At 42.4% G+C, this 13,439-nt stretch overlaps 1 protein-coding gene across 1 annotated transcript; it reads left to right on the top strand.

The window, feature by feature from the left end:
• The first annotated feature begins 549 nt into the window (after positions 1–549).
• On the top strand, positions 550–12,822 carry LOC145898459 (uncharacterized). Its single transcript, XM_082986917.1, has 14 exons — positions 550–2,483; positions 2,672–2,705; positions 3,560–3,660; positions 4,145–4,300; positions 4,443–4,520; positions 5,133–5,338; positions 5,508–5,692; positions 6,072–6,147; positions 7,098–7,254; positions 7,577–7,715; positions 8,261–8,464; positions 8,879–8,955; positions 9,245–9,439; positions 9,622–12,822. Exons 1-14 carry the CDS (start codon positions 591–593, stop codon positions 9,967–9,969), a joined length of 3,849 nt encoding a protein of 1,282 aa, XP_082843043.1. The 5' UTR covers positions 550–590; the 3' UTR covers positions 9,970–12,822.
• The last annotated feature ends 617 nt before the right edge of the window (positions 12,823–13,439 follow it).

The raw sequence follows: 13,439 nt of genomic DNA, 5'->3' as shown, positions 1-13,439 counted from the left end.
TTTTTGTACCACCCTTTTTCCTTTATTTGTTTGTACAGATTACTGATAAAATTTTGCAGATGTGTGCGGTAAATATATAACATACATGTGCAATATTTTTTTCAAATTTGATATGTTAATCAGGTCTCCGAATGGAGGCGTGGGTTCGAATCCCACTTCTGACACCATGTATTGACGTAATTGCTACAAGCGGTAAGGGCTCACATTAGCCCTGGTCGGCCTTATATAGTAGGCCACATATGACGTCACAATTACTGGGGCGTTACAGGCAGTGAAGCATTACGCTACAGTTTCTAAGAGTATGTATATCTAATTTTTGCAAAATAAATTGATGTTTGACTACTATGTGTTTATTTACAAATAAACCAGTGTAACTGGTCATATTACTAATAGTAAATTCATACACAACAGTTTCGTGATTATATGAAAACAGGTGTTTGTTTATATGCGATTTGCTGTTGCATTAACATGCCTTGCATACAAGCCCTTGTTTTGCACCAAAAGTTGTTGTTTCAGAATTACCCACTTGATACATTTGTGACAGATGCATTGATGTAGAGTCTAACTATGCTTTATTGCGAATTATTGCAATGAGTGCAAATATTCCGTGGGCCACGCAAAACAGTGGCAATATAGCATCTTCTGAAGGCAACTGGAACAGAGGTTCTGTTGTCAACACACCACAGACAAACCCCGCAAGCTGGCCGCAGCTCGGTGCAGCACCATCTGAACAAGATAGTATGACCAGTATGACACAGCCACAAGGCAAACCCACACAAGATGACACAGGTTGGGGATCAGCCCCTCCAAGTGAACCTGACAGTGGTACTTCTGGATGGGGAAGATTACCAGATACTTCGGCAAAACCACCAGCAGGGTCTGGATGGGGAGTGCCTTCAGGCCACTCATGGGGTCAACAGCAGCCACAGTCACAATCAGTTGATGATGGCACTGCTGTGTGGAGCAGATCCACTGTCACCCAGCAAAGTGGCTGGGGAACCCAGGTGCCACAACCACAAGTCAATGATAACAGCGGTAGTGGCTGGGGAACCCAGGTGCCACAACCACAAGTCAATGATAACAGCGGTAGTGGCTGGGGAACCCAGGTGCCACAACCACAAGTCAATGATAACAGCGGTAGTGGCTGGGGTGCCCAACCTGAAACCTCCCCAAACTTGCCGACCACCAATATGCAAACTCCTGAGCCTCCGCAACCACCCCAGCCACCTGCACCAAGCAATCCTCAGACCATTGCAAGCACAACACAAGTGTCCAGTAACACTCATCCCTCTTCCTGGGCAAAGGCAGCAGCGGCAGGCTTACCATCCAGCACAGGTAGTTCAGAGTCACCTCCTGCTGACAGTGAGCAAGACCTGGCTGAAAGTTCTGCAGGAACCACACCACTTCCTACCCCTGGCGAGCCGGATCCGGTACAGCTGATTGTCAATTCCCATGAAGGCTGGGGCAAAAAGCCTATACAGCAGGGCACAAGTTGGAATGTCACGGACAATGCAAACATGGGTCGTCCACCTTCTTCAATAAGTAATGGAACTGAAGCATGGGGTAAGCCAGGCTCTCAGATGCCGTCAGGTCCTGGTTGGGGTGACAGCAAGCCTGGAAATAACTGGGGATCTGGGGCCAACTACAATCAGCCACCAGCCCCCACTCAAAACTGGGGTGTGCCACCACAACAACAGGCACCCCAGCAACCACGCCCTGCATATGGGTCTGGAAACTCTGGTGCTGCTTCTGGTTGGGAAGAGACTCAACCAAATACACAGAACATTGCTGGAAGATGGAACGACATGCCAGGTCCAACACCAGTAACACCGACTGGATGGGGTGCCCCTGTGCCCCAGCAAGCTCCATCCAACCAAGGCTGGGGCAACATGCCACCAGCAGATAATAGTGGTGCATCAGCTTCGGGGTGGGGAGCTGGCGGAAATTCTCGTCCTATGCAGTCTGCTTCAAATTGGGGCAATAATCCAATGCCACAGTCCCCTGTGTCTGATCCCGCTACCTGGGGCAGGCCAACCGAACCTCCTATGACAGCTCGTAGACCGAGCACAGTGGACAATGGTACTGCAGCATGGGGCGACCCAGGTGTCTACAGCAAAGTGAATCTCTGGGACAAGAAAGGAAAGAATGGCATGGGTGATATGCCTGCAGCCCCTGTTAACTCCAATGCCAATACAGAAGCAGTCGCCAAGGGCTGGGGTGCTCCACCACAAGTAAACCCGGCAGCTAATCGGCCTCCATCGCCAAAGGGTTGGGGTGATGCCTCACCAACACGACCCAATACCATTGACAATGGCAGCACTGGTTGGGGTGGCAAAGTTGGTGGTGACAAATGGGGCAAAGGAGGTGTTGCCTCTAATTGGAACACTGTCAGTAAACCAAACATGGGTTGGAGCCAGCCAAATGAACAGCAGTGGCCTCAAAGTGAAGCGCCAAACAGTGGGTGGGGACAGCAAATGAGCAAGGTGAGCTTTATAATTTGACAAAATGAATAAATCCTATATCTTGTTGTGAAAATGTAATTCAAACAGATATACAATTGCAAGCTTTTTAATTTGTTGTTGTTGTCGGGAAAGCCATATTGCAGCAACAAAACATGCCTGAAAGCAACAGTAGTAATTTATTGGTTAGTATATGTTTTTTTTGTTTTTAGCCTGATCCAGTTATGAAAAGTGGAATGGATTACAGTGAGTTATTTTATAATAAATATATTTACTTGTTTCAAAAAACATTGAATAATTAAAAGTTGTTTTCTTAATAATGTGATTAAATGCAAGCACATATTTCTGTGTTTAGTCAGAAGAATTTTCAGTTTTTTGTAGATTAAATATTGTATATACAGGCTAAACTTTGTTAAAATGTGGCAAAGTTTTGATTGAAGTAAATGAAGATGTAGCCACTAATATACATGCATGGATCTAGGTAATAAACATTAAAAACATTGCGTTGCACCCATTCACTATGGCAGCTGGCAGGTCGGCCATAAGCGTTTGCCAAAAAGGGACATAAAACCATAATTACAACCAGTTAAACTGAACAGTTGTGGTAAATGCCAAGACCCAAGTCAAAAAACACTCAGTCAAGTTGACACCCACAAAAGGGAAGGTCATGATGTAATATATGTCACATTGTGATGTTTACAGAAACCAGGACAGCTAATAACATTACCAATGTAAAAACAATTTTACCTGCGTTATTATGGTGTATATTGCCATGTGTTGTCAACTTTATTTTGTGGCTGTGAGTACTTTTAAAATTCTTTTTTTTTATCACTTTTTTACTTGTGCAGATGTGGTAGATTTGGTTAATTGACAAGGTATAGTTTTTTATGCTGTTATGAACTCATGGCGATCTGTTTGGCAATTTAATTACAATTTCTTGATGCATTTTGTTGCAAATACATATACCTTTTAATGCTAAACATGAAAACATAACAGTGAAACCAGATGAGGGTATAACTTAAATGCAAATGACAGAAAGTAGTATATTTGGTTCTGGTTGTGATAAACCACCTTGTACAAAATGCTCTGCTTTTATGTAGTACCCCGTGGAATGATGCCACCACAGCCCAACATCAACCAGCAGAACATGATGGTCAGGAATCAGCTTCCACCTCCACAGTTGCAACACCAGTTTCATCAGGTTAGTTTTGTCAGTCAACCAACTCTTTAATGCATGTGCACTTTTTGGTTTGGTGGCCAATGGGATATCCTGTGCTTACAGTATTATAGCGGTGTGTTCTGATTCCTTTTGTTGTTTAATTGAGCAAGTTAGACTGCAAAATAACAGAAAAAATTCTGAAAAATAGTACAAACTCCTGTTGTCACAGACTGCATTATAGTCAGTGTTTCTACTTTGGCATATGGTAGTATAACCTAACACTGTAATCAACAAGGAAAAGTATACAGATTTGTATGACTTAACAGAATTCAAAATTATGTGGGCATAGTGTTTGATTTCGTAAAAAAGTAAAATTTGAAACAAGTAATTCCGTTTCTATACCTAAAGTTTGTGAAGTTGTTCAAACAGTTTGATTGTTTTAACACAGTTTTTAGTAAAGTAGAACATTTTATTTTACATTCACCAAACCACCACCTCTTGAATATAATATATATGTTTTGTTTAGATTCAACAAGCGGTTGCTGCTGGTGTAATTCCAGCTCAGGTGTTGAACCCACAGCTGATGTCACCACAACACATGCAGGCACTGCTGCAACTTGTAAGCAAAGCTGCTGATTGCCAACGACTCCAAATGCAGATAAACAGCATCCGCCAAGACAAGGTTTGTTTTGTACAATACACATGCTAGTGGTGAAACACAGCAATTTTGTTGCAAACATGTGCTGTGACTTTTTACCTGTTATGCAATGCAAAATCATTTTAAGTAAGTTGTTGGTTTAAACATTATTTTTTTTTCTACACAGAATTTGCCTTCACTGCCAAGACAGCAACAACTGGAACATATGGCCCATTTATTGCAGCAAAGCCAATCACAAATTGAGGTAGGTGTAATTAAGAATGTAATAGTAGATGAGTGATGGTGTAGTGTTTTCTATGACTGGACTTCTCGGTTGTTACAAAATTTGGTGTGGTGCAAACAAATTGAGGGATCCAAGTGTACCGTTACCTTGAAAAGTTTAAGAAGCCCTGCGTTATGAATCTGAACGTTGCATTTCAAAACGTTTTATTGCCAAGCCTGGACCATTGCTACAAAAGTCATAGACATTTTTCAGTCCTATTGCTCACATCATTCAAATTGAATGATTCCTAATACACGTTATATATATACTCCCATTTCTTATTTTTTACATGGATACCATGTCAGGGATGTTGTACTATTCTTTACTTTACATGCTGCATTTTCACATAATTTCCTATTTGACGCAATATGTTGTAAAACTATTTGAAAAAGCTTGAGAACAACAGTTTTAGTTGTTTTTAGCGAAAAACATTTTAGTAATCCCTGAGTAACGAAAATAATTCCAAGCAGCCTGAGGTCAATAGGCAGTCTGATGATAAGTTGCAAACGCAATTTAACACCACAATAAAAATAAACATTTGGGCAATCTTCCAGACCCAGCTAAACCGTCAATCACATTCTTGTATTTTTGCAGACGCAAAGGAGCATTATAATGCAAAACATGCTACAGAAAACACAACCAAATCTTGCCAAGAGCAATGGCCAACTCGGGGGAATGAACCTTCCAAACATTCGCAATCCAGAACAGTCTATGATGTCTCCTCTTAATAACATGGGGCCCATTGGCCAAGCGCTCCCTTCAGGGATGCCAATCTCATCTATTCCTTCTCCAACCAGCAGGTACGATTATAATTTTGGAGCATTGTTTTCATGTCACGATAAGATGTATAGCTCCAGCATTTAATAACAATATTGCTTTTATTTCTTGGGTATGCAACCCCATGCATTTTTTTCTTCTTCGCCTTGGATGTTGTAAATGGTGTTTACTAATCATGTGTTTGTTTGGCAGTTCATCACGACTCATGAACTGGAAGACAAAGCCAATGCCAGGTGGTTTTGACAGCAACGTAATGCCAACCCACTCCATGCCAAGTATTAACCCTGGTCCAGCAGGGGATAGAAGTATTAATGGACTGCTATATGACGACATCAACAAGCTTGGAGGAAGATCTGCATTTATGTTGAATGATTTTGGTAAGTTAAGTTTGTAAAATTAAAATAAATTTAAGTGTTTTACTGGCTGACTAATGGCTTCACACCTTAGCCAAAGTAGGTGATCTTTACAAATAAATAATGTCAAATATGTCTTTTGCATTACATCTGCTGTTCAATAAGCACTTTTCTGTTTGAAATTGAAAAAAGACCCAACTTTATGTTTATGAATTGTGTAAGCTGCAGACAGATGGCCACTGTTTGGACCTGAAAGTTCTCATCAGTGCAGCTGGTGTGCCCGAAACAGTGGCCTTCTGTCTGCAGCTTACACAATTTATATTAATGGCTCCACTTTGCTTATTTATGTTTATGTATCAAAAAACTTGGTACAGGGTTTAATAACAATTTGCTTGTATTTTAGGCAAGCCGTCCAACAATCTACTGGATCAAGTAAATTCCCTTCCCAACGACATTGCTGCTGCAACAGATCAAAACACGTAAGCTTTAAATCACACTACTGAAAATACTGCAAAAGATAAATAATATATAAGGAATTAGCAAAAAGGATTACTGACAAGCATGACCTGGAAAACTGACTTTGGAAGGTAGCCCCGCTTTTCACAAATGACGTTAAATTCTTGTGATCAAATTCAACGGACTGAAATTGCGCAAATGAGAATATGTGATTTTGTTTTTGTCCATGTGTTGGCTGTGGACCATGGCAGCAAAGTAAATTATTAAATTTTTCAATATGAGAAATTGCATATTGTTAACCCAACGAAAGTTCTCGTTTTTGTATATTTCAAGCCCCTTACACATTCGCAAGCTTTTGATAAACAGTTTTGCATAACATAATTTGGACCACTTTTAACAAAAATATCAGTGCAGCACAAATTCAGCTATTTGGAATTGCTTCCACAAATTGTTAGTATAAATTGAAATGCACAATATATGGTCTGAGGTAAACCTGTCCTTTACAACAGTGCCTTTCAACTGAGTAAATGGAAGAAGCTGGGGGAATATATAGAATTTATTTGTTGTTATATCTGATTCTTTAACTTTGCCAGAATCTATCCCTCTACTGAGCATTGTCGTTCTACCAGCGACAACAGAATAACTGATTTGTTGATATATATTTTGTATCCAACTAACATTGACCATAGTTGGGCCGGCTGTCATCTCATAAAGATTTGTTTTGTCCAATTTTTATCACATGAGAATTGTTTTTTGCAATTTGTAACATTGACTTCAAAAAATAGTCACAGAATTTGTTGAAATAAAATATTTTTTTTAACATTTGACATGGATGAAATTGACGCAGTTTGGATGAACGTAACTGATAATGGTTTAAGAAACACTTCATTATAAACTTATGCCAATCATACCCTGTTCAGATTTCCATAAAAACATATACATATACTTATAATGCAAAACAAATATTTTTCAGTTCTTCGTTGACTGACATTGGACCTCCGGAGTTCAAGCCTGGTGTTCCATGGAAGGGACTCCCCCATATCGACCCTGAATCTGATCCTGACATAACACCAGGAAGTGTTGCTTTTGCAAAAACCATGTCCATTAACACTGTGCGAGATGCTGACCAGGTATAATCACTTTTTCATCTTACACTGTAGTTTTAAAGGCAAAAGGATGTTGCCACCATGATAATTATGTAAAAGTCTTACAATAGGTGTATGCTCATATCTTAGGGCTAAGATAGTTGTCCTCCTAAGTTAGTTTAAAACAGTGGTCTTGTGGTCTGTAATAGATGTTTAAATTCTTGGCTTGCCACTGGGTATATATTTAAAAGCAATCCATGTATTCTGTTACATATATCCCTTCATAATAACTTTTTCTAACACAAGTTCAAAATTTTGTGGCGTTAATTAATATGACTAAACACTCATCTAATTCTGACTTGGTCAGGTACTCAAACGAGAGAGAAGTGCTCTCTCCGAATCGTCGACAGGCGCTCAGAGCAACAGCATAGAAGACCCAAACAACCAAGCCTCCTCTTCAAACACAACAGGGTCTGAAGCCAATAAACCTGCACCTTGGTCAACTGGTAAGTTGCTGCTTGAATAAACGATTAGCGTATTTCTGCGTATGCACATTAAAACTTAATGCTAAAGCAAGCATGCATATGTAGACAACAGAATTCTTCATCAGTATGAAGGCTGCTGTGACAAGGGGTTAAAATCTCAGAAACCTTTTTCTTTTGCCGTGGGCAAAACTCAAAGTCTGCAATTTATGAGTGGTTTGTACTATTTTTCCACCAACAATATCGTTCTCTTTCAAATTTTGTTAAACCTTGCGAGTCAGATTAAATTCCATAGGGGCTGTGAGCAGGTTGATTTTGCTGGGCGGGCCAGATGCGACACACCGGCTGTAGCTTGCTGACCCCTGCACTACTTTAATGCTAGTTTTTTGTGCAGATATACATTTTCACCTATTGTGGCACTTTAATGCTGTGGTTAACAACTGCAAAATAACAGAGCAGTGACATAATGATTTACACAACTTTCAATGTCCTTGCCCATGATCTGTGACATGTCTATGTTTTTAGCACTATGGGTCAGTCTCTTAATGTTTGAATGTCTACTTTTGCAGGTGCCAACAGTGCCACACTTACGACAACCACCAACAACCAATCACGGCCATCCTTGTCTCATGACCTGTGGAAAATGCCTTCCACTGGCCAATCAACACTCTCTACACAAGCTCAGCCTTTTGTAACAAGCAAGGAGCAGGGACCAGGCTGGGAGAACAATCTGGGAGGATGGGATCAGAATGCAGCTCAGAGAAGTACTCAAGGTGTGTGTGCAGAAGTTTCTTCATATGCCATAGTTTTGGTTGAGGCGATATATTTAAAAATATTAAAACACCTTGGTGTCGCAAGTTATATGCGAGAAACCACTAAGGGGCATCATCTGAAATTAAGGGCAAAGCCAGCATACTGGCAACCTTGTGAAACTGTGACTATTTTGTGCATTGTAACCTTCTTGTAGTAAAAAAACTTGAGACATACACTAAAAGAAATGCACAAGTTCGTGATGTAACACTGCAATAATAATTTGTTTCAGTTCGTACCATATATTCAATTATACCTATAAGATATACAAGTTTTATTTTTTCCTAAACCTATGCAATGCAAATCAAATCAAAACAACTTGCCGAGTAGTAATGGTTTACAATGTGCCTAGAGATGATTTTCATGTGTGTTTGCAGGAGGAACTTGGGGAAATCGGCCACCAGCTCAAGATACCAGGGGTTCTTGGCTTGTTCTTACCAACATAAATGCACAGGTAACTCAAATCATTGTACTTTTATACATCAATTTTCATTTCCATGCCAACTTGTGGGATGGGCGACAATTTGTGTTGTTGTTCATGAAACCATTTCAGGTTATTGGAGGTTGGTTAAAACGCGAAACATTCTAATTAGACTTCAGGAAAATGTCCAATAATCAGTTTTTGACTGGTAATTTAGATAAGGTTTCCTTAATTTTTTCTCCATAAATGCACCTTGTTAGCCACAGCATTCTATTCTTGCCTCAAACCGCCTAAACTGAACTAAAATTTTTCTACGCCCCAGGTCGACATGGGAGCCGTTCGTCAGCTGTGTGTACAGCAGGGAGGGATGATGTCATTCCAGCCGCAGGCCCCCATGGAAGGCATGGCACTGGTTAAGTACGCCTCGCCTGACGACGCCGAAAACGCGAAGAAGGCTTTAAACATGCACATGGCTGGATCTACTATGCTTGTGGCTACAGTGGCAACAGACAACGACGTAAGTTTAGTGTTTTCGCCGGTTTTTTAAACACTTTGGCGGTTTATAAATGTCGCACCATCTGTGGGTTTTAACAGCAGACAAGGCAAGCGCGTTAATTTTTGAAAACGGATTTTTTTTTAGCAAAATGGGTCGTTTAAGCTATGACTGCACAAATAACCACAATACGCATATTACTACAGGTCAGCAACTTTGTGTCGGCAACTGGCGCACCTTGGCCGGGTACCAGCAGTGCCGGCAGCCGCTACGTCACCGGCGTCGGTTCCACGGGTGGGTTCATGACCCAGCAAAGTGGACCGATGCCCGGGCAAATGCCTGAACCAAGTAATTTGTCCACTTCGGCGTCAGGTCAACCTCTGTGGAGCACCGCAACACACAACAACGTTCCCATGAGCGGTTGGCAGGGAAACGCGGGGGGCCCGTCCCCAAGCTCTGCGGCCTGGTCCGGCGGCGCCGACGACATGTCGCGCATCATGAGCCCAATGCACAGTCTGCTGCCCGAGAACCTGTTGGGCGGTGAAAACATGTGATTGGTCGATTTGTCGCGCTTGACCGCCTCCGCTTCTGGTTCTTTCCACGCTTTTTAATAACCAACCAACACCGCTGTGTCAGTTAGCGTTGTCCTTTTTCCTACACGAACACTCTCCTGCTACAGCTCCGCCTGTCTTGCGCCGACATTTTTATGCTCAGCCGCTTGAATTTCGCGCGTGACCAGTTCCCATGCTTTGTCCTCAACCGACATTTTTCCTCGCTGTTATTTTATTTCGCCACGAGGTGGCGCTGCCGCACCAGTGGTTGACAAGGTTCGTCTGTGTGCGACTGTGTGTGCATTTATGTGCGTGTAAGTGTTTTACTGGTGGATATTTCGGATAAAGGCACTTTCGCGGCCGCGCTAGCAACAAAACCCGTGTTTTTTTCGTCGTTTTCGCCGTTGTTACCACACCTAGTACTGCAACCTTTCGCCGTTGTCCCAACGCGTACATTCTGATTTTTCCATCGTTTGCCAAGCGCTCGCTTCGAAGCTGTCCCAATACTGTGTTTGATTCCAGACTCTTACGTTGTTTCGTCTAGTTGCGAGTTTCGTTGTTTTAAAGACTCCCTATTCTCGCCTCCCAACTTTTCCCCACGCGTTCGAATGCAAGGTCGCCTACTCTATGACTGAAAGCACCCCGCAATCATTTTACGACTGTTTTTAATGCCCACGCCACGACAGAAATGTGATTTGCACTCCTCGCGTTGGCGCGCGCCACCTTCAGGCAACCGGCATCGCTTCGTTGTTTCCGCAAGGCGGCGCTTTTCTCCCATGGTGCAGTGTTTACGGAAGAAGCGTTTTAAAGATTCCTGGTCTCCAATTTGCGTTGTTTCCCTAATTTTTGCGCGATTTAAAGTACTGTACGCCAGCAAAATCCCTCGCCATCGCCGCCCGGCATCCTATACCTAGCGCAGTATTTCAGAAGCAGTTAATTCTTCACGGCGCCCACCAAACGTTAGTTGCAAAGCGTCAGTTCACTTGCGATGGGTGCTCAAAACACGTCCGCTTGTCCCGGGCCTTACCTGCCGCAACCACGAAATGTTAGAATTTGCACAATAGCTCCCACAAGCGGACAACCTTCATCACACTCCGTTAAGAGAAACTGAATATAATCCACCCTGTCTTTTATAGTACTGCGTCGTTTCCCAGGCCGGATTTTTCTGCATACCTCCTATTTCCCGCCTCTTTCTTTCACTTATTACCCAATTTCACTCAAAATTCTGCTTGTGGCGACACCAAATCCACATTGTTACGTCACAATGCGCTTGTGTTCATTTTTATTCCAAATTCGCTAAATCCTCGCCGCCTGTGGCGTAATTAATTCTTTTTCTGGACCAGCGCGCGTAATTTCGATTGTCCTGCAATTTTTTAGCCTTGCCTACCACTTTCTTTCACATTTCGCCGTCAGCGAATCACATTTTTTGGGCACAAGACTTAACACACTAATGAACACACTTACAACCGCGCCTACAGTGCAATTGTGTTCGACCGATTTACCACATGGAGATTGCCAGAACGCTGAAAGTTGCTCTGACTATTCGATCGGCAAAAAAACGATATTATTTACCTATTTACGATAAAACGATAACTGTGGCAGTATGACGTAACGCGCTCCATCGTGACGTAGCTACCTGAACCTCCCTTCCCTAAGCCTGACCGTGCAGTCGATATTACCAGTAAATTTCCATTGTTTGGAATCATTGGACCTGAGCGACTTTATGGTCCGCTTGTTCCTTTACAATGTTCTCGGTCTTTTCACACTTTGGCGGAGTTTAGCATTTTTCGTTTTCTCCAGCTTCGCATTTTGTCTAGCACACGTTTTGTTGTTTTTTTCAAATTCTTGCCACGAAACTGAATAACAACTGGCAAAAAGTTCCCTTGCTTTTCTTGGAACGCCCAATCCGCGCGCACGGAACTGTGGGATTTGGGGCGATGTCGTATGCACTTACGCCAAGTTCAAAAATTCGCGCGCCGAATAAGGAAGCCGCTAGTTTCTATTCGCCGAACCATTTGTATCACAAACCTTCAAGCCCCACTCGCGTACAGTCTCTAAACTCTTCACGAATTGATTCCGCTTCGATATTCAAAGTAGCGAGCCCTTAAAATCTTTATCTTCGACGTATTGCAAGCACGACATGCCTTAATATTTTCTCGCGCCCGCCACAAATTAATTAAATTCCCGTGATGAAATCCTGCAAGCAAACTGCGCCCCCGTGCGGCGTTACTTTTGCGACACTTTGCGCGCTGTTTGTCGCCCGCTTTTCTGTGCTGTACCCATAGATAGGTGTGTGAGTGTCCTCATTCGTTTCGCAAAACTTGTTCTCTTTAGCTGTGACAACGCGGCACGCGCGATCTGTAACCATGCGCCACGCGTCCTCTCATAGTGTTTAGTCGCCTGTTCTTCGTGACACATATTTTGCATTTCTTGGCTCCCTTTCCTGTCTTAAAGCGTCAGTTCGTTCTTTTCAATTGCCGGAAAGGTCATTTTGCGCGCGTTTTTTTTCACTCTGGCTGGAAGCTTGCGCGGACTTTTTTGCACTCCGCGGGCAACCGAGCGTTTCGTGATGTCGGTGTGTGTGGATTTTGACGTGTGTTGGTGTACTGTTCGTACTCCTTTGTTTACCGCTGGGTGTCGCTGTCGGCGCAAGGGAGTAAGATGAGATGAGATGAGAAAGGTTCGCCCCCCGACCCCCCCGACCCCCTATTGCTTACTTTGTGTGTGATTGTTTTTTCCTGTTGTTCGACGTTGTTTTTCCTTTTTTTTTCTCAAGTGCTTTTACCACGGTTTCCTTTTTATCGCCAATCTTATTACCACCGATTATTATTATTACTACATGCCGTCTGCGTTGCATTCTACCGAAGTGCTTGTCTTGTGTCTCCGCCAGTCGGAACCATAGGCTAGAGACGCAGAAAGGAGTTCCTGGAAATCGTTTATAACAGTGGTTTCTCCAACCTTTCTGTTACCTTGGATCATTTAAAAAAAAATACAGTGGACCCATGCAAAAGTTTCACCTGAAGCACTTGCGACTTACTAAGCGGTACTTTCACTGAAAACATCAACTAACGCCTAAGGTATCCGCGAACTCCATGTTGGGACATACTGGTTTGATTTCTTAAAAGAGCGTGGTCACTGCAGTGTTAGCGTATCTCATCGTTAATTCTTGTATCAGGTTAACGGTAAGAAGCATATGTGATTCAAGATAAGGATTAGGCCACCTTAAATAGCCTCATTAGAAAAGCGTAATTTTGATGAGATTTACATACTGGGTGGTTATAGAGTCGATTGGTGCCCACATATCCAGGCTTTACGCAATCTCCTTATATATACAAATATACAAAGGTTTCCGAAACTGTGAGATGATTTTTGTTGTCAGTGGGCATGAAAACAACCCCTTGGATGAAAACACGCCGTCCACATGTTGAATATAATATTTATTACGCGGCGCAACTAAGAAAAAAACGAAAAAT

The sequence above is a fragment of the Ascidia mentula genome, chromosome 4, assembly GCF_947561715.1.
Source record: "Ascidia mentula chromosome 4, kaAscMent1.1, whole genome shotgun sequence".
NCBI classification, from domain to species: Eukaryota; Metazoa; Chordata; class Ascidiacea; order Phlebobranchia; family Ascidiidae; genus Ascidia; species Ascidia mentula.
Note: the sequence above shows the minus strand (reverse complement) of the source record. Positions and strands in the feature narration are given on the sequence as shown.